Source organism: Tenrec ecaudatus, chromosome 4, assembly GCF_050624435.1.
Source record: "Tenrec ecaudatus isolate mTenEca1 chromosome 4, mTenEca1.hap1, whole genome shotgun sequence".
NCBI classification, from domain to species: domain Eukaryota; kingdom Metazoa; phylum Chordata; class Mammalia; order Afrosoricida; family Tenrecidae; genus Tenrec; species Tenrec ecaudatus.
In genome coordinates, this window is record NC_134533.1 from 22,006,050 (window position 1) to 22,029,170 (window position 23,121).

General features: G+C 40.3%; 2 protein-coding genes across 2 annotated transcripts; one reads left to right on the top strand and one right to left on the bottom strand.

Moving 5' to 3' along the window:
• Nucleotides 1-1,801: 1,801 nt before the first annotated feature.
• On the bottom strand, nt 1,802-6,726 carry LOC142446556 (olfactory receptor 4C12-like). The gene is made up of 2 exons (XM_075548309.1): nt 6,712-6,726; nt 1,802-2,716 (listed from the first exon to the last, which is right to left on the bottom strand). Exons 1-2 carry the CDS (start codon nt 6,724-6,726, stop codon nt 1,802-1,804), a joined length of 930 nt encoding a protein of 309 aa, XP_075404424.1.
• Nucleotides 6,727-19,975: 13,249 nt separating this feature from the next.
• Nucleotides 19,976-20,911, top strand: LOC142446558 (olfactory receptor 4C46-like). The gene has a single exon (XM_075548310.1). The coding sequence runs from the start codon at nt 19,985-19,987 to the stop codon at nt 20,909-20,911; it is 927 nt and encodes a 308-aa protein (XP_075404425.1). The 5' UTR covers nt 19,976-19,984.
• The last annotated feature ends 2,210 nt before the right edge of the window (nt 20,912-23,121 follow it).

Consider the following 23,121-nt stretch of genomic DNA (forward strand, 5'->3'; position numbering starts at 1 on the left):
CGATTAAACATGCAACTTTCCTCTAGTTCCTAAATGCTTCGTCCCCTCCCCACCTCATTATCATGATCCCAAATCTGGCTAGACCAGAGGATGTACACTGGTACAGATAGGAACTTGAAATACAGGGAATCCAGTACAGATGATCCCTTCAGGACCAGTTCTGAGATTGACATACTGAGAGGGTAGAGGGAGGGTGGAGTGGAAAGGGAGGACCAATTACAAGGATCTACATATAGCCTCTTCCCTGAGGGATAGACAACAGAAAAGTGGGTGAAGGGAGACATCAGACAGTGTAAGATAAGACAAAATAATAATAACTTATAAATTATCAAGGATACATGAGGGAGGGGGAAACAGGAAGGGAGGGGGAAAATGAGGAGCTGATACCAAGGGTTCAAGCAGATACCAAGGGTTCAATGTCTGAGAATGATGAGGGGGCAACAAATGCACAAATGTGCTTGACAGAATGGATGGATGTGATAAGAGTTGTACGAGCCCCCAATAAAATGATTTTTTAAAAAAACATTACAGGATCCCAGAAACCCAAAAGGGCATTCTACTCTGTCCTATCATGACTCTTTGAGTCGCAATTGCCTCAATACCACCGAGATTTTAAGTTTACAGTTTATTTGACACTCATAATACTTTTCACTCTCCTTTAACTGAAACCAAGAGAGGTCATGTTTTGCCAACATTCACTCTGCAAGTGACCATGTTAGCATTAAACCTCAAAGCTCCCTTCCACAGACATTATGGTCTTACCATTGTGCTATGCACATATTAACATTCTTTGAAAATATGCACACAAGACATAGAACATAAAATCTGCACACAGCAAAACTTGATGTGAAAAATATCTTGATGTGAATAACTAGTTATGATTATAATAACAGTTTCATCAAATAATTTGGCAAAAATAAATGCTAATAATTTTTTGAAAGCAGAAAACAAAAAGAGAAAGTCAGACATGATGTAGGAAAAGATTAGTAAGTTTAGAAAGAGGCGGTAGAGAATAAATACCAAAATATTCGTACTTGCCCAAGCTATTTTATTTTGTTTTGCAATTGTAAAAATACGATTGCGTTGCATGATGTGTGAAGGTTTGAAAGTCGCAGGGTTTTCACAGCTCCTCCTCTGAGAGATACTTCCCAAGAAAATCCTGGAAAAGTGGCCGCGTTTATGACTCAGGATGTGAGTAGAATCTACAGCAGCTGTTCTCAACCTGTGGGTCGCGACCCCTTTGGGGCTCAAATAACCCTTTCACAGGGCTCGGCCGATTCATAACAGTAGGCTAATGACAGTTATGAAGTAGCAACGAAAATTATGTTATGGTTGGTGGGTCCCCACCAGATGAGGAACTGTCAGAGAGGGTCGCGACATCAGGAAGGTTGAGAACCACTGCTCTTCAGCAAGATTGTTCAAAGTGTGCGTGTAGATTGCTTGCTTCAGAAACACCTGGTAATTTGTTGAAAATGTGGATATGTAAATGCAATAACACCCTTCTACATTAAAATAAACAGAATCGTGTCCCGGGAGTCCATCTTTTAATGAGACTTAAATGATTGTGTACTGTACATGTTTTAAAGGTTAATAACTAAACATGCAATAAATAAACCTAAGGATATTATTACAATAATAAACAATTTATTGTCTGCTATTTTTCTCAAAGGTTCTCTAAAATATGATTATCAAACTCTTCATAACAAATAACATTCACCAAACCATGAAACATAGAAATCCTGTTCTGTTTTGGTTTGTCTCTCTTCATCATGTAAACAATCAAGCCACTTTATGTGAGTAATCATTGGTCAGTTGAAGGCATCTTTTGGCCCCACAATTTCTTCATGGCATTTTTCACGTCCGCATTTCTGAGGGTGTAGATTAAGGGGTTCAACATGGGAGTGATCATGGTATAAAAGACAGCCACAGCTTTATCAATGGAAAAGGTAGTCACTGGGCGCAGATACACAAATATGCAGGGTACAAAGAATAAGACGACCACTGTGATGTGAGAGACACAGGTGGAGAGGGCTTTGCGCCTCCCCTCAAGACTGTGGGTCCTTAGGGAATGCAGGATAACCACATAGGAGACCATCAAGAGGAGAAAGTTTAACAGGCATATGAACCCACTGTTGGCAGCAACAAAGAGACCAAGGGTATGAGTGTCCATGCAGACAAGCTTCAGCAAAGGGTTCAAGTCACACATGAAGTGGTCTATGACATTGGGGCCACAGAAGGGCAGCCAGACTGTGAAGAGGATCTGAATGGTTGCATGGACAAAGCCTCCAGCCCAGGCCACTGCCACCAGGAGGATGCACAGCCTGTGGCTCATGATGGTCGTGTAGTGCAGGGGTTTGCAGATGGCCACATAGCGGTCATAGGCCATCACGGTCAGCAGGATGATCTCCGCAGCACCAAAAAGATGCTCAGCAAAGACTTGAGTCATACACCCCGCAAAAGAGATGGTTTTTCTCACAGCAAGGGTGTCAGCTAGCATTTTGGGGGTCATAGATGAAGAACAGCAGCCATCGATCAAGGATAAGTAAGACAAGAAGAAGTACATGGGGGACCCTAACGCCCTGTTGGTGCTGATGGTGATCATGATGAGCAGGTTCCCCACCAGAGTGGCCAAATAGATGATTAAAAACACAACAAATGAAAATTTTTCAAGTTCTCTATTCCCTGTCAGGCCCAATAGGATGAATTCTGTCACATTCTTCATCCTCTCAGCTCACATGACAGGTAAAAAGAAGTCATCCTCATCCTCATGAGTAATGATTGCCAATGGGGGCCCTTATTTTTTCCAGTTTTACAAAAGGCAGGTGCAAGTGCAAACCCATTGCAACTGCTTTATTTTTTATAAGTAGCATTTCTTTTTCTTTATGATGTCCTGATTTGTCATTATCTACAATAAAAATGGATTATGTTTTCAATTACAAAAAAGTATAGTATGTACCAAGTTTCAAAAGCAAATCCATGATATGGCCATATGTGTATCACATCCACAGATACCCAAAGATTTATTTTCGTCAAAGTTGATGGGCACACTCTTCAGAGAACAAGCCAAAATAGTTCTACTCTGTGAAATCACGTAAAGACTCAACTGCACGTAGAAATACTTTCAAGATCTTTCCTATAGGGGTGGTTCCTTTTCCAACTTCATTAGCCTGAAAGCTTGTTCACTTCTTCAGAAGTAAACATTAATAAATAAATAAATGATGGCTAGATGATAGATAGATAGATAGATAGATAGATGATAGATAGATAGATAGGAGTGCAGTGCTCCTATATCCTCCCCATCTCAAAAACGGTAAGTAGCACTTGCCACATAGGAATAAATACAAGCATCTTACCTTCTCCTGTCGTCACATTATTCACTTCCTCCATTTTTAAAAACATTTGTAACTTTAATTATAGGAAACCTTTTAAAACTAAATATTTGGTATTCTAAAGTTTGTACATACTTGGAAGGAAACATTCTCAATGCCATTGAGACAATGCTGTCTCAGAGGGAACCGCTGTGGGTTTCTAGACTGTAACTGCTTACACGAGTAGAAAATCCACTCTTTCCCCCTGAAGCTGCTGCCAGTTTTGAACTGCCGACTTTGCAGATGGCAGCCTAGCTCTTAACCACTACACCACCACAGCTCCAGAGTGGAACATTACTCAGCCACATAGAGAAGCAAAGTGCTGTTAGATGCTGCAAGGCTGACCCTTGGAATCATTATATTAAATGATATGTTTGAAGCAAAAAGCATTGTGTTATAAGTCAGTCACACAAAAACAGCAAACACTGTCTAATCTAACTTAGATGCAATATCTAGAATTGGTCGGGTTATAGATCTCAAAATACATTAATAGTTACAAGGGCTGGAACGGAGAAGAAGCAAAAGAAGACAAATGTATAGGGAGCACACAGCTCTTCGTCAGGATGATGGGCATTTGGGGGTAGGTGCAATGGTGATGGCTGACCAACAGTATGAATGGTTGGGCAACATAATCAATGTCACTACTTGTTACATGTGAAGAGTGTTGGAATGACAAATATTCTGTAATCTATATATTCATACAACTATTATTTTTTAAATATACTTTCCCTTCTACAGATAAAGCTATCAGTATCAAATATGGGGATACAATTAGACTCTGGATTGTTTTTCAAAGCATTCACATGAGGTACAGAGAAGATGGATCTACATGAATGTTCTCAGATATCTTACTAACTGTGCTTTTAGCAAAATAAAAATGAACCTCCCCACCTGTAGATGGAGTTGATCATTTATAGAAAATGGAATAAACCCAGACTCTGGAATAATTTTCAAAGTAATCCCTGGAGGCACAGGAAAAAATGGATCTAAATTAATGTTAGATTTCACTAACTGAAGAATCATATTGTTAATGAGAAGTGACATATTGCTTCATATGGAAGTAGTTATTTAGGAATGATATTTGATTAACTGTAATAATGAGAAATATTTATTTTTTAATCATTTTGCATCACCAGTTCTGGACACAAAATAAGCATGCTTAAATCATTTTCCAAGAGAGGGGAATGAAAAAAAGATGTAAACGATAAAGAAGGGGGTGAGAAAACAAATAAGGAAAATGGGCTTAAAATCCTAAGAGAAAGGTTAGAGTCCCCGATTTACCTTTTATTAAGCATATAACATCAATCCACTTTGTGCTTTAATTTTTTAACTGTAAAAGAAGGTCTAAACACACCTATAATGAGGATTATTATGAAGGTATAGTTGTTGTAAACTTAGTGTGTAACTTACTGTTTTACTGTTTACAAGGAAGTATCACCAAAGGAAACATTTTGTGGTTTACTGTTTTCAAGGGAGTATTATCAAAATAAATTTTTGAATGGTTTCTGGACATCTCCAGGAGGCAGTGGTTCTGAAAGATAAGCTCGGGAAATGAGGAGAAAGAGGGAAACAAGAGTAAATGTCCAATAAGGGGACGAGGTAAGATGGTCACATTTAAAGAATATATATACACAATCAACTTCCAAGAGAATCCTTAACATAATAAGTTAATAATTACTTTGTGTTATGATCTCTTTCCATGGTATTTTTTTGTTTATTTACTTCATTCATTCATTTTTCTAAAGCCGGGCTCCCAAACATACACAGTGTAATCCTCTGTGATTTAACACTTATGACTGAATGTGAAGTGTTCGTAGACACTGTAACCTCTGCTCACTATTCAAATAAACTGTGGAATGTCCTGCCTTTCCAGTGTATTCATCTTCATATTCATGTTGCCCTTCATTTTAAGAAGAGGGAGGAGAAAACGTTGAAAACATAAAAATATCAAAGAGGAAAAGAGACAAACAGAAAGTCAGGGGAGAGGGAGAAGGGGGTCGAGAGAGAGAAAAGATGTTCAAACACAACATTAGCAAAAAAGACTAACTTTTTAAGAAATGAATGCGTAGTAAAATTGCAATTAAGTGCCAGGCTTGAAATCAATGGTCTTTTACCCAAACTGCATATAACCAGTCATGATGAGCATCAAAGAAAAATACAGACACGTAAGTAAGGCATAGGTTGTACTTACATCCAAATGGGTCAAGAGGAGAAGGTTATTTTATAAAAGGTTTTCTCTAACCCACTGAAGAGGATTTTAAACTACTGACTTGCCACCGATGCAGCACGCCCGTCACTTTGTGTGCCTCTGCTGTGGTTTCCTTTCTTCAGGAAGATGTACAGTTAGAGTCAAACGGTAATGCCCTAAATGGAATGTAAATGTGCTACACTGAAAAGTAGTGTTTCTATCAAAGAAAAAAAACAAGTAAAAATTTTAAAAGTAAAATTGTGGTTCTCCAACATGCCAATGTCCAGTGTCTCCAGGGTGTCTAAGACTTTCCACCTGGTGATTTTGTTCACATAATAAAACATTCTAGACAGTGCTTAAGGGGAATTTTAGGTTTTAAAAGAGGAGGTGGGGCATTTAGCAGCTCTACTCCATTTCCATTTATATGGGACTCAAGGATAACTTAAAGCCTTCTGTAGGGAACTTGGTCTGATAGCCTTGGTAAGGGATCTAAGCATATGCTAATTATTTTTTCTTTAATTATAAAAACAAATGCAATTACCAAGACATCAGCAGCTGACTAAAGCTCTTCTAGATGCGAAGTAGAATATCAAATTTTCGGAAAATTTTCCCAGAGTTACCCTGCTCACAGAATGTCTAGGGCCTCATAGTTTGATCCCTGGGAAAATGGGCTTCTTTCTCCACATCATTTCACAAGAACCCCATGCCTGGCCTCAGGCTGTGTCCCAGAGAGCCATTGCCCTTGTAACTCTCAACACAGAAAGTCTCACCGCGCTTCAGTTTTCTCACCATCGAGATGCAATTTTATTCAAACGCGCAGCATACTTCAAAGCTAGTTCCTGGGGGAAGACTAATTAATATCAGAAACCGTGCCAAAATAGCAACCAAACCACAGCCCTCCCTCCTACTGCCCGTCACATCAGGGGAGGACATTGTTGACAAAGGCCAGAGATCATTACCAAATGGGACAAAGAAAACAACAGCTGCCTTCAAGTCCAATCCAACACATGGACGTCCCATGTGTGCGAAGGGCAGCCACTCCATCAGGGTGGCAGGGCTCTCTTCTTCCTGAAACAGCTCTCCATCTCTGCTCCGGAGATGCCTCTTGACGGTTAGCAGCGATGCCATCTTTCAGTTGCTAGTCAAGTGCTTAGCATTTGTACCAGCCATGTCCTTCTGAACGCATCTCCAGTGCTGGTGTGATCCTCAGGCTGTGCCTAGAACATAGAGTCTTTTTTGTATTTGTTTCCACAAATGTTTACTGAACTTTTAAAATATGGCAGGTTCTGTGTCACTTATTTTTTCTAAAAAGCAGTAGCTCTTCCGTGTTATACTCCTTTCTGATATTATTTGTGGTACACTTTGTGGTATCCCTTAATCTGATTATGCCCATTAGATAGAGGAGGAGACTGAAGCATGAAACGTTTAAGTAGTTAATCCAACATAAGAGTGAGTGAGTGACACAACTGAGTTTTAAAACTAAGAAGTCTGCACCCAGATCCAAGAGAGTGTCTCTAACCTCCTGATGCAAAACGTCAGCTAGTAATAATTTTTTTTAAAAGTAATATAACGTACATAGAGAATACAAACTATCCTTTTTGAAAAACCTCACATCTGTACCAATAAGCAACAGGATAAACATCAAGGATTTCATTTTTCTTGGATCTGCAATGGACACCCATGGGTGTAGCAGTCAAGAAATCAAATGCCAGGTTGCATTGGTCAAAGGCAACTTGTCATACTGCGGAAGACTCCTTTAAGGTGTTAAAAAGCAAAGACATCAGATGAAACTGATGCAGGTACCTCATATGCATGAAAGCTGGGCAGTGAATCAGGAAGAGCAAAGAAAGATTGGGGTCTTTTAATTATGGCGTTGGTGAAGAATGTTGACCAGAAAAACAAACACATCTCTGTTGGAGAACATAGGCTCAGAAAGCTCCTCAAAAGTGAGGATGGTGAGACTTTAGCAGGTTATGCGGAGGGACCAATACCTGGAGAAGGACAGTGTGTGGGTAGAATAAAGGGTCGGAAGCCTTCAACGAGATACGTTGATAGAGCGGTTGCCACCGTGGCTGAAATTTAATAATTGTGAAGGCGGCACAGAAACAGGCAATGTTTCACTCTAGCATACTAAGTGTCTGCATAGTTCCGAATAAATTTAAAGATAACTAATGAACAACAACACAGTATATCAGAAGACCCAAAGTGCTGTATGCCTGGGCCAGGATTCTCAGTGATGTCCCAGTTGAGGGCTCCTAATCCCGTACTATGTCACAAAAGGTGAAATACAAATGGTAACGCAGAAAGAAGTGTGCTGCACTCAAAAGAACTGCTTCAGTTTTTTAACACACAAACAGAAATCTGGAGGATGGGAGTGAGAATGGTTATTAAGGATGGAGAATAATGGCCCAAGGATCATAAGGCTAGATCAGACTGTTTGTTGATGAGGGCGCTCCATTGGTTAGGAAAAAGATTGTTTGTTTGTTTGTTTGTTTGTTTGTTTGGAAGTGACTCATTGAAGCATGAATTGTGCAACAGCCTACAATGAATCGAGTTGAAATATCAGATATCCCTCGGTGTACTATAGAAAAAGGTACCCAAAGGTTTAGGGCACTTGATATACTAGAGTGAATTTATCAGGACACATGGGGAGTGCCCCGAAGACATATATTTTATCACAACAATGAGGAACAAATCTGTGACGGGGCCTCAGCGTCTCTGACGACTGCTGTGATTTCTATTTTATGTGAGATTTGACCGTGAGAAATTGGATAATTGAATCAAGAAGCCTGACTACAATGGGGCTAAGTGGCAGCATTTCGGCTACTGGCGTGTGATCTGGTGTTTCTGTGGTGGTGTGTGTGTTGTTGTGATGCTGTCGCTATCTCACTGGCATTTCAAATGCCAGCAGGATTGCCTAAATGAACCGGTGTCACCAGAGCTTCCAGGCGAAGAACAGCCGATGGAGAAGGACTGGGCTGTCCACTTGTAAGGAATTAGCCTCTGAAAATTGTGTGACTAGCAGCAGAACATCAACAGCTATAGCTCCAGACGATGAGCCCTCAGGTTGGGATGCACTACAAATATGACTGAGGAAAAGCTACTCTCTCAAAGGAGAGCCAGCCACAATAATGTGGATGGAGGACAGCCCGCAGGATCTTTATTTGCTAGTGGAACGTGACTGAAAATGCGATGAAATCGCTACTGTTGGGAATGGCCAGTCTCTGGAGAAGGACAGTATGCTTGGTAATGTACAGAGGAAGAGAGACAAAGTGGAAGGCCCTCAACAAGACGGGCTGACACACTGGCTACAGCGATTGATTCAAACATATGAACAATTATAACGATGGTGCAGGACTGCTCAGCGTGTCCTTCTGTTGTACACAAGGTTACTATGAGTCAGAACCAATTCGAGGGAACCTAACAGCAAAAGCAATACTTGATGAAGAATCATGCCCCCACACTCAAGCGCCCTGAGCTTTCCAGCATGAACTAGGTGTTCTGTGACGCACAGAACTGGACCTGCCCCATAACACTTCATCATTAAATGGAAGGGCTGTAGATGAGATTGGGATCAAGTAGGAATTAGAGATACAAGTAGCCCAAATTTTCACAGTCTCCACTCCTGTCACAGTACTATTATTTTCCTAACTTGCACTTATGGCCTCTTGGGGAGTTCTTTTTGGTCAGCAGATTTAGGGCGAGAAAACCTGTGCTTGGTTTACAGAAGATTCTGCACAAAATTTAGCTACCACTAGAAAGTAGAGAGCAGCAACTTTCCAGTTCATTTCTGGAACCTACCTGGAAGACAGTGATGTAAGGGAAATCCTCTTAATGGGCAGAACTTTGAGGAATACACTTGGTTTGGCTGGATGGTTAGGGACATGGAAAAATTAGCCCTCAAAAACTGGTTACAAGGAGGCATGGGGAAGATCTATGTAGAGAGCTCCCTCAGAAATGTGAAAATGTTTGTTTCATGCGCATGCTCAACAAAGCATAAACTCTGCAGAGGAGGATTTTGACAACCAAGTGATTGGCATGGCACGTTATTAGGAAATCAGCCATCCTCTCTCCCAGCCACTCCGGCCATTGCCCAATGGGCTCATGAACAGAGGCAAGGCTGGAGGTGAAGCATGGCCTCAGAAACATGGACTTCCACTCACCAAGGCTGACGTGGCTACTGCCACTGCAGAATGGCCCAGTCTGCCAATATCAGAGGCTAACATGGAGAGTGAGACATGGGACTGCTCCTCAGGGGGATCAAGCCACAGTCTGGTGTCAGGATTATTCCATAGGTATATTTCCATCATGGGAAGGGCAGCACTTTGTTCTTACTGAAATAGACACTTACTCTCGAGATACAGAATTGCCTTCCCTGCACACAATGCTTCTGCCAATGTTGTTACCCTTAGCGGATTTACAGAATGCTTTATGCACTAGCATGCTTTCACACACAGCGTCCCCTTGGGTCAAAGGACTCACTTCATAGCAAACGAAGTGGGCAATAGGTCCATGCTCAAGAATCTACAGGCATTACCAGGTGCCCCATCATCCTGAAGCAGCTGGCTTTCAACAGATACAAAGATGGCACCAGAGAGGTGGCAATGCCCTGCAGAGTTGGGGAAAAGTTTTCTAGGAGGCTTTATATGATTTAAGCTGGTGGTCAGTATATGGTCCTGTTTCTCCAACAGACAAAATACATGGGTCCAAGAAACAAGTGGTAGAAATTTAGATACCACTTGGGTACCTAAAATACATGAGTCCAAGAAACAAGTGGTAGAAATGGGAGTGCCCCCACTCACTATTACTCCTAGCAATACTTTGGTTTCATGTACCTAAGACCCTATCCTCTGAAAGAAGTCCGGGTTGCAAATGGAAGAATACTCGTACAAGGAGACACAAAACTTATACCACTAATTTGCAAGTTTAGCATGCCTTCTGATAACATGTTCAAAGTAGAAAAGATGAAGTCTCATTATTCTCAATTCCAAGCAGCATTCTAGTTGTAATTCTTCCAACACAGATATTTGTTCTTCTAGCATTCTGTAGTACTTTCAATAATTGTCACCAAATCTGTAGTTCAAATACATCAATTCTTCTCCTTCCTTTTTCATTGTCCAGCATACACACACACACACACACACACACACACACATGAGACTATTGAAAATACCATGGTTTGGATCAGGTGCGTGCTATTCCTCAAAGTGTCTCCTCTGTAACATTTTGAAAGGTCTGTGCAGAAGGTGCGTCCACTGTAATACATTATTTGATTTCTTGACAGCTTTTTCCAAGATCAAGGCACTCAGTTGACCCTCCTCAAAGGCTCCTGACACATTCCTTAGAGAAATAATCAAAACCATAAGGTTATATCGCCCACTAAGAAGGCTATTGTTAAAAACAGGTCAGAAATAAGAAGCATTAGGGAGGATGAGGAGAAATTGGAACCCTTGCACTTACTGCTGGGGATATATAAGAATTCAGTTAGTATGGAGAAGCTTGCCAGTCCCTCAAAAAGATCACACAGAAATACTTTTTATACAACAATAACACACCTAATATATACATAAGGAATTTAAAACAGATTCAAGCAAATACTTGAATAAAAATGCAAATGTTATGATACAGTAACCAAAAGATAGAAACAACCCAAATGTCCATCCTGGTGAATGAATAAACAAAATGCAGTAACTTCTATGCAGTATGCTCTTAGTCATAAAAACAGGTAGAGTACTGATCTACAGTTCAACGTGGATGCTCCTTGAAAAAATTATGCTGAATGAATGAAGCCAGGTGATCTTTGGATCATGTCAAGTTTACCTTAAAGAGGAAATCACAGCATGAAGAAAAAGTTTACTATTCAAATGAATATGGCTTCCATATCTATCAATCTATCAACTATATATCTGAAAGCACAGTCTATCTAAACCTAAGGAAAATAATTCTACAACCATATAGAAGAGTAGATCTATAAATAGTAATAATAATTTTGACTTAATAATCTAGGAAGATAACAGCAAATTAAGCAGAAAAGTTCACTGGCCAGACCCACTACAAAACATGATGTCCTTCACTGACCCATACCACTATGGGGAACAACACTGGAGACACAGAGCGGGAATTGCAGCCTATCTGACCCCATCACACTGAGGTGAAACACTAAGGGTGTGCAACAGAACAACAAGGGGAACAGAGCACCAAAGTCCTGAGGCAGAACCAAAAACAGACTTTGGGCCAGGGCATCATACCCCATCAGACTCAACCGGAAAACACTACTAAAGGTCAACAAAGAGTCCTTGAACTATTTATAGACTTTTCTTTTTTGTCATTGGTTTTTGTTGTTTTGTTTTGCTCTGTCTTGGTTTTGTGCATATTATTATCTTTGCAGGTCTAGCTAGATAAGATAGGCTAGAAAAACAATCTTGGTAAACTACTGGACCAATGCTTCCTTGGGGACATGAGAAAGGGGAAGTGTGGGAAAGGAAGTGGTGTTGACAAACCCAGAGACAAGGAGAACAATAACTGATCCAAAACTAGTGGTGAGGAGGGTGTAAGAGGCCTGGTAGAGCTTGATCAAGGGCAATGTAACCAGGAGGAATTACTGAAACCCAAATGAAGTTTGAGCATGATAGTGGGACAACGGAAAAGTAAAAGGAAAGAGAGGAAAGAACTAGGAGGAAAAGGGAATTTGCAGAAGTCTAAATACAGGCATGTACATATGTAAATATATTTATATATTATGATGGGAACTAGAACTATATGCATATATTTATAGGTTTAGTCTTAAGGTAACAGAGGACATTGGGCTTCCACTCAAGTACTCCCTCAATTCAAGAACATTTTATTCTATTAAACTGGCATTCCATAATACTCACCTTACCAACATCATTGTTAAGATAAATAGGTGCATAAGCAAATGTGGTGAAGAAAGCTGATGGTGCCTAACTATCAAAAGATATGCTTAAAGACTTGAAGGTAAACAAGTGGCCATCTAGCTCAGAAGCAAAAAGTTCCACATGAAAGAAGCACGCCAGCCTGTGTGACCAAGAGGTGTCAAAGGGATCAGGTATCAAGCATCAAAGAACAAAAAAATCATATCATTGTGAATGAAGGGTGTTAGAAAGTGGAGATTCAAAGTCCATTTGTAGGCAATTGTACATCCCCTTACAGAAGGTTCTCAGGGAAGTCATGAGCCAGTCAGGATGCAGTATAGCACTGATGAAACATACAACTTTCCTCTACTTCTTTAATGCCCCCCCCCATCATGATCCCAATTGAATCTTACAAATCCAGCTAGACTAGAGGATGTACATTGGTAGAGATAAGAGCTGGAAGCACAGGGAATCCAGGACAGAAAAACCTTAGGACCAATAATGAGAATAGTGATACCAGGAGGGGGCAGGAAGGGGAAACTGACCACAATGATCTACATATAACCCCAACCTGGGTGACAGACAGTAGAAAAGTGGGTAAAGGGAGACATCAGTCAGTGTAATACATGAAAAAATAATAATAATTTATAAATTATCAAGGTTATGTGAGGAAGGGAGTGTAGGGGAGGGAGGAGAAAAATGAGGAGCTCACGTAGAAAGAAAATGTTTTGAGAATGATGATGGTAACAAATGTACAAATGTGTTTGACACAAAGAATGCCTGTATGGACTGTGATGAGTGTAAGAGTCCCCAATAAAATGATTTTTTAAGTAGAAAAAGTGAAACAACAGCTTTTCTTTAAAATGGATAAATAAAATTGATAAACCCATTGCTAGATGAAAGAATGTCAGAAGAAGACAAATTACACATAGCACAAAGGAAAAAAAAGCATACATATTGATAGATTTACAAGGAGCCAAACTGACCCCCTCCCTAGAAATATGTGGTAAGAGTACAACACTAAACCTGTAGGTTGGGGAGAGGGGCCGGCATACCACACCCACATGGAAGCAAACCAAGAAGGAAAAAGAGATAGCGAGGGTCTAGACCCCATATCGGCTAACCAAGTCCTAAGATTGTGCCCCTACCCGGAGCTGCTAAGACACAGAGGACTGTGGGGCCGACACCAGCTCAAGACATGCTGTCCCCTGACTGGAGCACACGGTGACAGAGGACAATACTGGGGGCACAGAAGCACACAGCGGGCAGTGAGTCCAGAGTGGGGCAAACCAAGAAGGGAACATAACAGATGAGCAATGAGAGCAAAGCAAGCCACAAAGTCCCTGAGGAGGCCCCAAATAGACCAGGTTAGCAGGGGCAGCTTCCAGAAACTCCCAGGACCAGTGGAGAGGTAGTTCTAAAGGTCACAGGACAGATCTGGAATTATCTATGCTGTTGAGGGGATTTTGCTAGTTGTTATTATTTATGTACATATTTTTTCTTTTTATTCTCATTGAATTCAATATTTTGTTTGCTTTTTGTATGGCCTACATTATTGTTGGTTTGCCCACCTATATAAGAGGCGTGGGAAGCAAGCCTGGAAAGCAAGCAACAGGAACAGCAGTTTTTGGAAGGACTTGAGGGAAAGAGGAGGCGGGGGACAGTAGCAATGAGCAAACAACACCATGGACAGGGGGAAAACTTGGGAATTAAAATCAACAATGAGGAGGACATAGAGATCCTGGGGGTGTTGGAGCAACAGCAATCTAGCTGAAAGCAATTATTAAGAGGCAGAAGAAGGGCGAGTTTGATGGTGGGAAAGGATGTGGATAAAGGAAACATAGCAAAAATCTAGGAAGCAAAGCTATGGACAGAGGTATGAAGATAGGTGTACATATATGTAAATATATTGGTATTGACTTCTATTTATATAGAAATACATTGAGGGAGTGGATGGACTTTGGACCTCTGCTCAAGCCATCCCTCAACGAAGGAACATTTTGTTCTAACAACCTGACTTTCTGTGATGCTCACCCTGCCAGCACAATCGCTGAAGACAAATGTATGCACAAGCAAATGTGGCGAAGAAAGCTGATGGTGCCCTGTTATCAAAGAATATAGCCTCTGAGGTCTTAAAGCTTGAAGTTAAATAAGTGGCCATCTAGCAGAGAAGCAACAAGCCCACATGGAAAAGCACACCAGCCTGTAAGATCAACAGGTGTTGAAGGGATTAGGTAACAGATATTAGAAAACCCTAAATAAACAACAACAGGAAAAAAAACATATTGTTGAGAATGAGGGGGGTCAGAAAAAAGAACTAAAACTCATCTGTGGACAATGGGACATCTCACAGAAGGGTCACAAGGAAGGTATAAGAACCAGGGCACAACATAGCACCAATGAAACACAATATTCCTCTGGTTCCTTGAGGCTTCTTCACCTGCCACTATCATAACCCCAATCCTGCCTTTCACAGGGGGCTGGGCCAGAGCATGGACATGGATACTGATAAGAACTCAGAACACACAGACTCCAGGTCAGCTAAACCCCTCAGGAAAAGAAATGGGAGTAGCAATACCAGAAGGGCAGGGGGAAGATGGGGAAAATGGGGGGTGGGGGGAGAAATCATGAAGAAGGGGGATAGCGGAGCATGTAAAATATGAAAATAATAATAATTTATAATTTATCAAGGGTTCATGAGGGGTTGAGGAGGAGAGAAAAAAGAGGAGCCAATAACAAAGGCTCAAATAGAAAGTAAATATTTAGAATATAATGACAATATATGTAAAAATATGCTTCATACAACTGATGTATGGATTGTTATAAGAATTGTAAGAACCACCAATAAAATTATCGTTAAAAAATAAGAATAAAATATAAACAAGTTTATGGCAATAAATCTGAAAAAATTAAGAATCAACTATTTTTATTATAAAATCTAACTGAAGTATAAATAGAAAACCTGAACATTCCCACATCAGTTAAATATACTGTATTTGTAGTTAAAATCATTATCAAAATTTATCTCCAGATCCAACAACTTCTCTTGTAAATTCTTTGAAAATATTAAAGAAGAAATTATAACAGTCCTACATAAAATCTTTCTAAAAATAATATATATATAATAGATGATTGCTAGATGGTAGACAGCACATATATAAATATGGAAACTCTATGTATTTTACATCTAGAATATATAAAGAATGTTGATATTTCATTATTAGGTAACCCCAAATCCCTCTCCATAAAAAATGTGTAAAGAATAAGAACAAAAAGCTTGTAAAAGATAATATACAAATGTCAATTTGAGCATGAAAAATAATTTATGCTACATAATTCCACCCACCCTAAGGAACCATGATGAGAAAATGGATATGCCTCAGACACTAATCCTTGTTTGACAATTTGGACCCACGCAACTGTCCTTTGGGAGAAAGCGCTGAGAATCATCTCACGTAAAGGTTACTTAAAATCCAATGTCTTCCACTAAGTTGCCACTCAGCCACCCTAGAGGTCATCTTATTCCCCAGCATAAGCAGGTGGGTTCAAACCGCTGGCTTTGGGTTAGCAGCAGGACGCTAAACCTCCCACAGGGCTCTTAAAAATCGCAGTCTCCGCTGGGGTGGCATGTCTAAACTTAAATAATGAAACAATGCAGAGCGGCAACAATGAGGAACAATCAGAACCCTCTTCTTTTGTTTCACCTTCCTCTCTACATTTTTAATGCTGCCTAGCTTTCTGGGGCCAAAGCACGTTGGTGGCGCAGTGCCTAAAGTGCTGGTTGATTTGAACCCCCAGCCAGTCAGTATTGTAACGACGTGGCACTCAGCTTCCTTAAAGATGGATAGAGCTGGAAACAGAGTAGGACATTCTTCTGTGTCCTAAGGAGTCACTGAGAGGCAATGGCTGTGCCTGCGATGCTGACTGGCCTGTGAGTCTCAGAGGATCCAATAATCTGTCACCTTCTGGAGCTTGTGGCTGCTGTCAAAGACCTCTCTTAAAGGTGACAAGCAACTTTTGGAGGCAAGTACTTTAAAACATCAACAATTGATGGTGTGTCCCTCTGCTTTCGCTCTAAAAATGTCAATACTGGATTTCTACAGAAAGTTTAATATTCACAAGCAAACCAAAGTTTCCTTCATGTCATGTCAACTGAAATCATTTTCACAGTCTGCCTGTGATAATCATGTCACCCACTTCAGCTTCCTTGACAATTCATGATTAGGCAGAGGAGAAGGGCTTTCCAACTGTGGGAGATGCAAATCCCTGCGTAAGAATACGGAGCCAAGATTACGCATGTCTTTCCAGAATCGTTAGCCTGTCACTCAAGGAGATAATTTATTCCTGAGAGAACAGGACAAACTCCCTGAGCCTTAGAGGAAGCTACTTCATATATCTGTGCAGTTCAAGGTGGAAGTGTTTCCTTGTTGTTCACATATCCAAAGCAAGATTCATCAAGGATAGACTGAAACATTTAAATGCATTTCCACAACAATTTCTGGACCCTGCACTGCCAGACAAGAGCCATGTCTACAACATCAAGTGAGTCATTTCTAAACCCTAATCCCAGATGTTCTGGGAAAGGGTTGTGAGCTTTAGATTTACACTCATCACATTGTGTTATAAACTCTGATTGTATTATTGCATTTCTGAATATTCTATCGCCAAGTGTCATATCTTTCATAGAGAAACCTACTCATTTCTAAAGAAAATTAGTTTGAAGATGGAATTGTCACTGAACAGTTCAAATATAGCAAAAGTCATCTTGAACATGCACTAGGGTAAGTCTCTTGATTGTGTTATCTTTTAGTTCGGATTGTTTCATTGCATGTAGATTAATTACAGCTTTTCAGTACTTTCTAAGTAAATTTCCTACTCACTCCAAATATTCAAAATACCTGGGCAATTTTCATTAAACGGATTTAACAAGTAAAAGTTGAAAAAAGTTAACAATATGTAGGACTATAGCCTAGCTCTCTCACATCCATTACCATGCTTCTGGCAGGTGGCAATATGAGGATGAAAGTGTAACTAAGTACACATCACACAAAGAACTCATAAATATAAATACAAGCACAAACATGGAGAATTCTTTCAAGGATCAATATCTATAGACAATAATGAGTACCTCTGGCTTCTTAGAGGAAAATTGTAAACAAGTCTTGTACTTTTTGAAAGGTTAAGGTTTCTCAGTAGTATTGCTCTAAATGCCGATACTTCCTATCTTCTAAGCGCATACGCAGTCATAGAGAATGGAATACAATGCTGCGTGACACTAGCACTGGGCTGATTGCCTTCAAGTGTGCTCTCTCAGTCACTTCCAATGACCACTCCCACCCACCCACTGTCATTAAGCCCATTGCTGGAGACTTGATAGGACAGAGGAGAACTGCGCCCGAGGATTCAGAAGCCGCACATATTAGTGGGAGCAGATAGCTTCACATTGATTAATGCACTGCACAACCACGGTCCCTTAAGAGCCAGTCCGATGGACATTTGTGTTTTCTTTGCAGAGGAGAGAATGAGGCTCTAAGATGACAAGAGGTATATTGCAGATACACGTAGCCACTGTGACGATCACTTTCAGCAGTTTTACAGAATGATTGAAGACCATGTCCTGCAGGGGATTGTAGAGTGATTTCAGGGACTGAAAGACCATAGTTAAGTACTCAACTACAAGCCAAAGAGTCAGGGGTTGAAACCCACCAGCCACTCTGTTTGGGGAAACAGACTACGGTGTCTGCTATGGGAAAGATTACAACCGCGAAAAAACCAGTGTAACTGTTGGACTCCTCACACAGGGCCATTATGCATCAGAATTGATTTGATGACATCCAATGAAAACAAAAAACAAACCAGCAGGAACTGAGGGAAAGGTCAAGGGTAAGGTGCTCTTTGATCATAAGAAAATTTACCCCCTTTCCTTAATGAGGGAATTCCAAGGTGCTGTATATTTATCTGTTTCTAAAAATTCTGCTGATGAAATTTCGGTGGATAAACTTGCCTCTCCCTCTGGATATGGGCAGGGAAAGCTCCATTTCTCTCCTGTTGTATTTCTTAATGTGTAAAGTAAATCACCTTGGTGTGTCTGCAAAACACTTAGAACACACCAAGTGCTGAGAAACTTTTAGTTACCATTATCATTACACCTATATCTATAAACATTCGTCTGTGTAATTGTGTCCTCATCTGCATAGTGGTTGAAATAATGCCAACCACACAGGATCCTATAAGAATTAAATGGAAATATAAGTGCAAAGTGCTTGTTGTAATGTCATTGAGCTTTGTATAGTATTAGATATTATCAAATGAATGCAACTTATAAGATCTGTTACACTGGCTCTTACATCCTTTACTTGTCCACTATTACCAATGTCCTATAACCCTGTGGTCAGCTTCTATAATTATCTGAGAAGCAGTGTTATTTTCTCTGATTCCATTATCTTAGAATTATCTTTACTTCAAGAGAAAAAAATATATATATATATATATTCAAGACAAAAACTTCAGCTAGAATATTACCTAAAGCTCCCTCCCTCCTCAAAGTACTCTCCGGCCTTCCACTCCTCTTCTTACAAGATGTACATCGTTCTGTGTTTCCTCAAGTATCTTCTATTTATGTCCATCGTTTTTCTGCCACTATGTATACATCTAAGTCGACACAGATGATCTCCTTCCTCATGTATCCACATAGCCCCTGCACTTACATTCTCTACAGAAATAATATTGGAAGCAGTTTGAGAACTCTCTAAGAACTTGTGACTCCTGGGTACCGTTGTTAGCTGCCATCAAGTCAGCTCCTTCCCATAGCAGCCACACACTGCCTGGTCCTGCGCCATCATCACAATTGTTCCTGTGCTTGAGCACATGGTGGCAGCCAGTCCTCAGGTATCTTCCCTAAAAGATACATGTGCTCTAGCTTCTTTGCACCACTGTTCACGATAGGCAAAAGGTGGAGGAAACAGCCTAAATGTCCGTCAGTAGATGAATATACAAATAAAATGTGGTACATATTTAGCACATATATTATTCAGCCATCAAGAGACTCTACATGCTATGATATACTACAAGCAGCATGAATCTTGGAAACATTATGCTGAGTAAATAAGCCAGTTACAAGAAGTAAATATTAAGCACAGTTCTATGAAACATCTAGAATAGGTAAGTGTATAGAGATCAAAGTTGACAAGTCGCTATCAGGAGCTGGCAGGGGGAAGAAGAAAGGAAAAATTGGTGTTAGGCAGGGAGCACTGAAGTTCCGTTAAGGTAGAATGGAAATTCAGACACAGATCATGGAAATGTTTGAGGATACGACCATATTTAATGTCAATGAATATTTTTGAAATAATAAATATTTTGTTACATACATATCAACCACAATACAATACGGAGCCACAGAAAATGATCACCTTACAAAAAATAACAGCTCAAAATTTTGCAATAGAATTAATATACTTTCTATTTATTAGAAATAAAAAAATTACTAAATTCAAGGTTATATTTTAAAATTGTTTTCTTTACAGGGAATGTACTTAATGGTCACATAAATGGAATAAATGGAGAATAGGAACAACGTGACAGAGTTTGTCCTACTGGGGCTCACGGAGAATCCAAAGATGCAGAAAATTATCTTTGCTGTGTTTTTTGTCGTCTACATCATCACGGTGGTAGGAAATGTGTTTATTGTGGTCACCATCACGGCCAGCCCATTGTTGGAGTCCCCCATGTACTTTTTCCTGGCTTATCTCTCCTTTATTGATACGTGCTACTCCTCTGTCAATACCCCTAAACTGATTGTAGATTCAGTCTGTGTAAGGAAGACCAGCACATTCAATGGATGTATGACACAAATATTCGGAGAACATTTCTTTGGCGGCGCGGAGGTCATCCTTCTGACTGTGATGGCGTATGACCGCTATGTGGCCATCTGCAAGCCCTTGCACTACACAACCATCATGAACCGGAGAGTGTGCAGCCTGCTGATAGGACTCTCCTGGGTGGGAGGCTTCCTTCATGCAATTATACAGATCTTCTTCATATTCCGATTACCTTTCTGTGGTCCTAATGTCATCGATCACTTTATGTGTGACCTGAACCCTTTGCTCAACCTGGCCTGCATGGATACCCACACTCTGGGGCTCTTTGTGGCTGCCAACAGTGGGTTTATCTGCCTGTTAAACTTTCTTCTCTTGCTAGTCTCCTATGTGGTCATCCTGCGCTCCCTAAGGAACCATAGCCAGGAGGGGAGGCGCAAAGCCCTGTCAACGTGTGTTTCCCACATCACAGTGGTCGTCTTATTCTTTGTGCCCTCCATATTTGTGTACATGAGGCCTGCAACCACTTTACCCATTGACAAGGCAGTTGCTGTATTCTATACCATCATAACTCCTATGCTTAACCCCTTAATTTATACCTTCAGAAACGCTCAGATGAAAGATGCCATTAAGCTGTGCAGTAGGAAAATTATTCCAGGTAGTGATTAAATATCTATGTCAAATGAACGCCTACAATGATTTCAGAGAGAAGATTGAAGACACAAAGAAAATACTATTCAACCCCATCCATAGACTGTATATTTGATCGATTAGAGAAAGGTACAAGAAAAGAAGGAACAACCAAACCCATCGGCAATCTTAGAATATGTGCAGGTTCTACCAACTTCAGACTTACTTTACTAGCACCTCCATGTAAATGGGTACATAACCATGGCTTTTAATAAAAAAAGATAACCTGCATTGCCATTGAGGAATAATCTCTATCATAAGTGCCAAGAGGTCGGCACTTCTATTGGCCCATTTAACTCTAAGGAACTGAGATTTTAAAAGGAAAGGATTAGAGCAGATGTATTCAAAGCCAAGAATCAGAAACTGATTGAGTTCACAGATTGTATTCCTAATGGTTATGATACTTTGCAAATCAATGGTTATAGAAAAGTCTGATAATTTTAATAGCTACCATTTATGGAGCCAGACTTACCGGGGATATTGTAAATATTAACTCATTATCTATAATGAAATATCCAATATTTTTTTGCTAATTTATTTGACAATTTTCATGTGCCACATGTCATGTTCACAATTTGTTTCCAGCAATATTATGATCTTTAGCTACCTTAGGCTATGAAAATAATGGACTCTTTAATCTTTGAGTGATACATAATGCAGATTGGGCTGTGTCCAGGTTTCCCTGTGGGCTTTAGAATCATTTATATTGGTCATGTCGCTTATGTCCGTCAGCTGCCTTAATACTTAACCTATATGTAGTAATATATTTTACATGCCTATATTTATATCTCTATAAATGTTTTTGCTTCCTAGTTCTTTCAAGAGGAATTCTTGATGGACTTATGGGAGGGCTCAGAGTCTCTTCTGACTCCTTCTTAAACTAAAAATGGGAACGATGTGGGGAGAAAAGGTAGGGATAGGAGAAGATAAAGTGGGGAGTCTTTGCTAACAGGATTCATTATGAGCACCATACTGCTGGATATGAAAAGACCCCTCTGACCTGCAGGAGGGTGGATCTCACAATCAGCAAGCGCCAGCAGTGGAGCAGGTCTTCTAGACCCTCAGATCCCTGCGCCGTGCATGTCTTTCCTCCAGAAGACAGCTTTGACATCAGGAACGACAGAGGAACAGCAGCAGCAGCAGAGCAAGAGACAGGGCCGTGCACTTCCCAACCCACAAAGCAAGTAAAGCCGAGTGCTTTGGGACAGGGAGCTACCTTGTGGAGGGGATACCTCTAAGAATTTGACCAGAAATTCTAGATGGGATGTAATTGATCAATATGGCCCTTCAAGCTATAATTCTGTATGGGATGTATTATGATTCTGGACTCTGTGCTTGTGGCTATTGGCTCATTTTGAAAGGAGAGCCCTGCTAAGGTGAGAGTAAGTCCTGACCTTAGTACGGAGTGTGAAGCAAGTCACCCCTCTTGTTTCAGTGGGGTTTTCTAACAGACAAAACCACACCTCCTTCAGAGCCATCTGTATATACACCTTCAGCTGAGGGGTACTGGTGTAAAGTTCCTCTGAGCGCTTCATTCAGGGAGCTGGGTTCAGTGACCCATGGAGCTCCATTTTAGTGTCTTTGGTTTGGAGCTTGACATGGAATGGCATGCGCTTTGGGCATTTCTTAGCAGCGCTGAAAAAACGTTGTGACATATCCTAAATGAATAACTCTATTCTGAGTATTCTCACCTGTAACTTATGAACTTCCTATATAAACCCCTTAAGCGTGAGTTTTCTGTGGCCATTGCAGTGAACTGAGCAATAGAAGCAAAAGGCGTGTGCATGACAGAAGAGAAGACAACTATGAGTCTCTGTGTCTGAACCAATGCTGCGCCGTGATAGGCTCCCTCGGTTTATTATTTTATAAATGTCGGCTGCGTGTTATTTTTCTGTATACATTAGTTTTCATAACATTCTATTTTTTAAAATGTTGGTGTAAATATTATGGCGGTAAATACGAATGTAACAACTTTAGCCTATACATCCTATTCCTTACTTCATTCATTCATTCATTCATTCACTTGGTCATTACTTAATCAATGCATTTATTTGTGCTCAAAGAGTATATTATGCCCAATAATAGTTGTTAGGGTTTCATTTATGAATAAATAGAAATGCATATCCTGCTACGAACCATTGGGAGAATCCCAAGAGAAATCAGAAGAGCACAACACAGTGAAAGAATGA

Bases quoted from the DNA above. Each gene is read 5' to 3' on its own strand.
- LOC142446558 (XM_075548310.1), top strand. From the start codon at position 19,985: ATGGAGAATAGGAACAACGTGACAGAGTTTGTCCTACTGGGGCTCACG.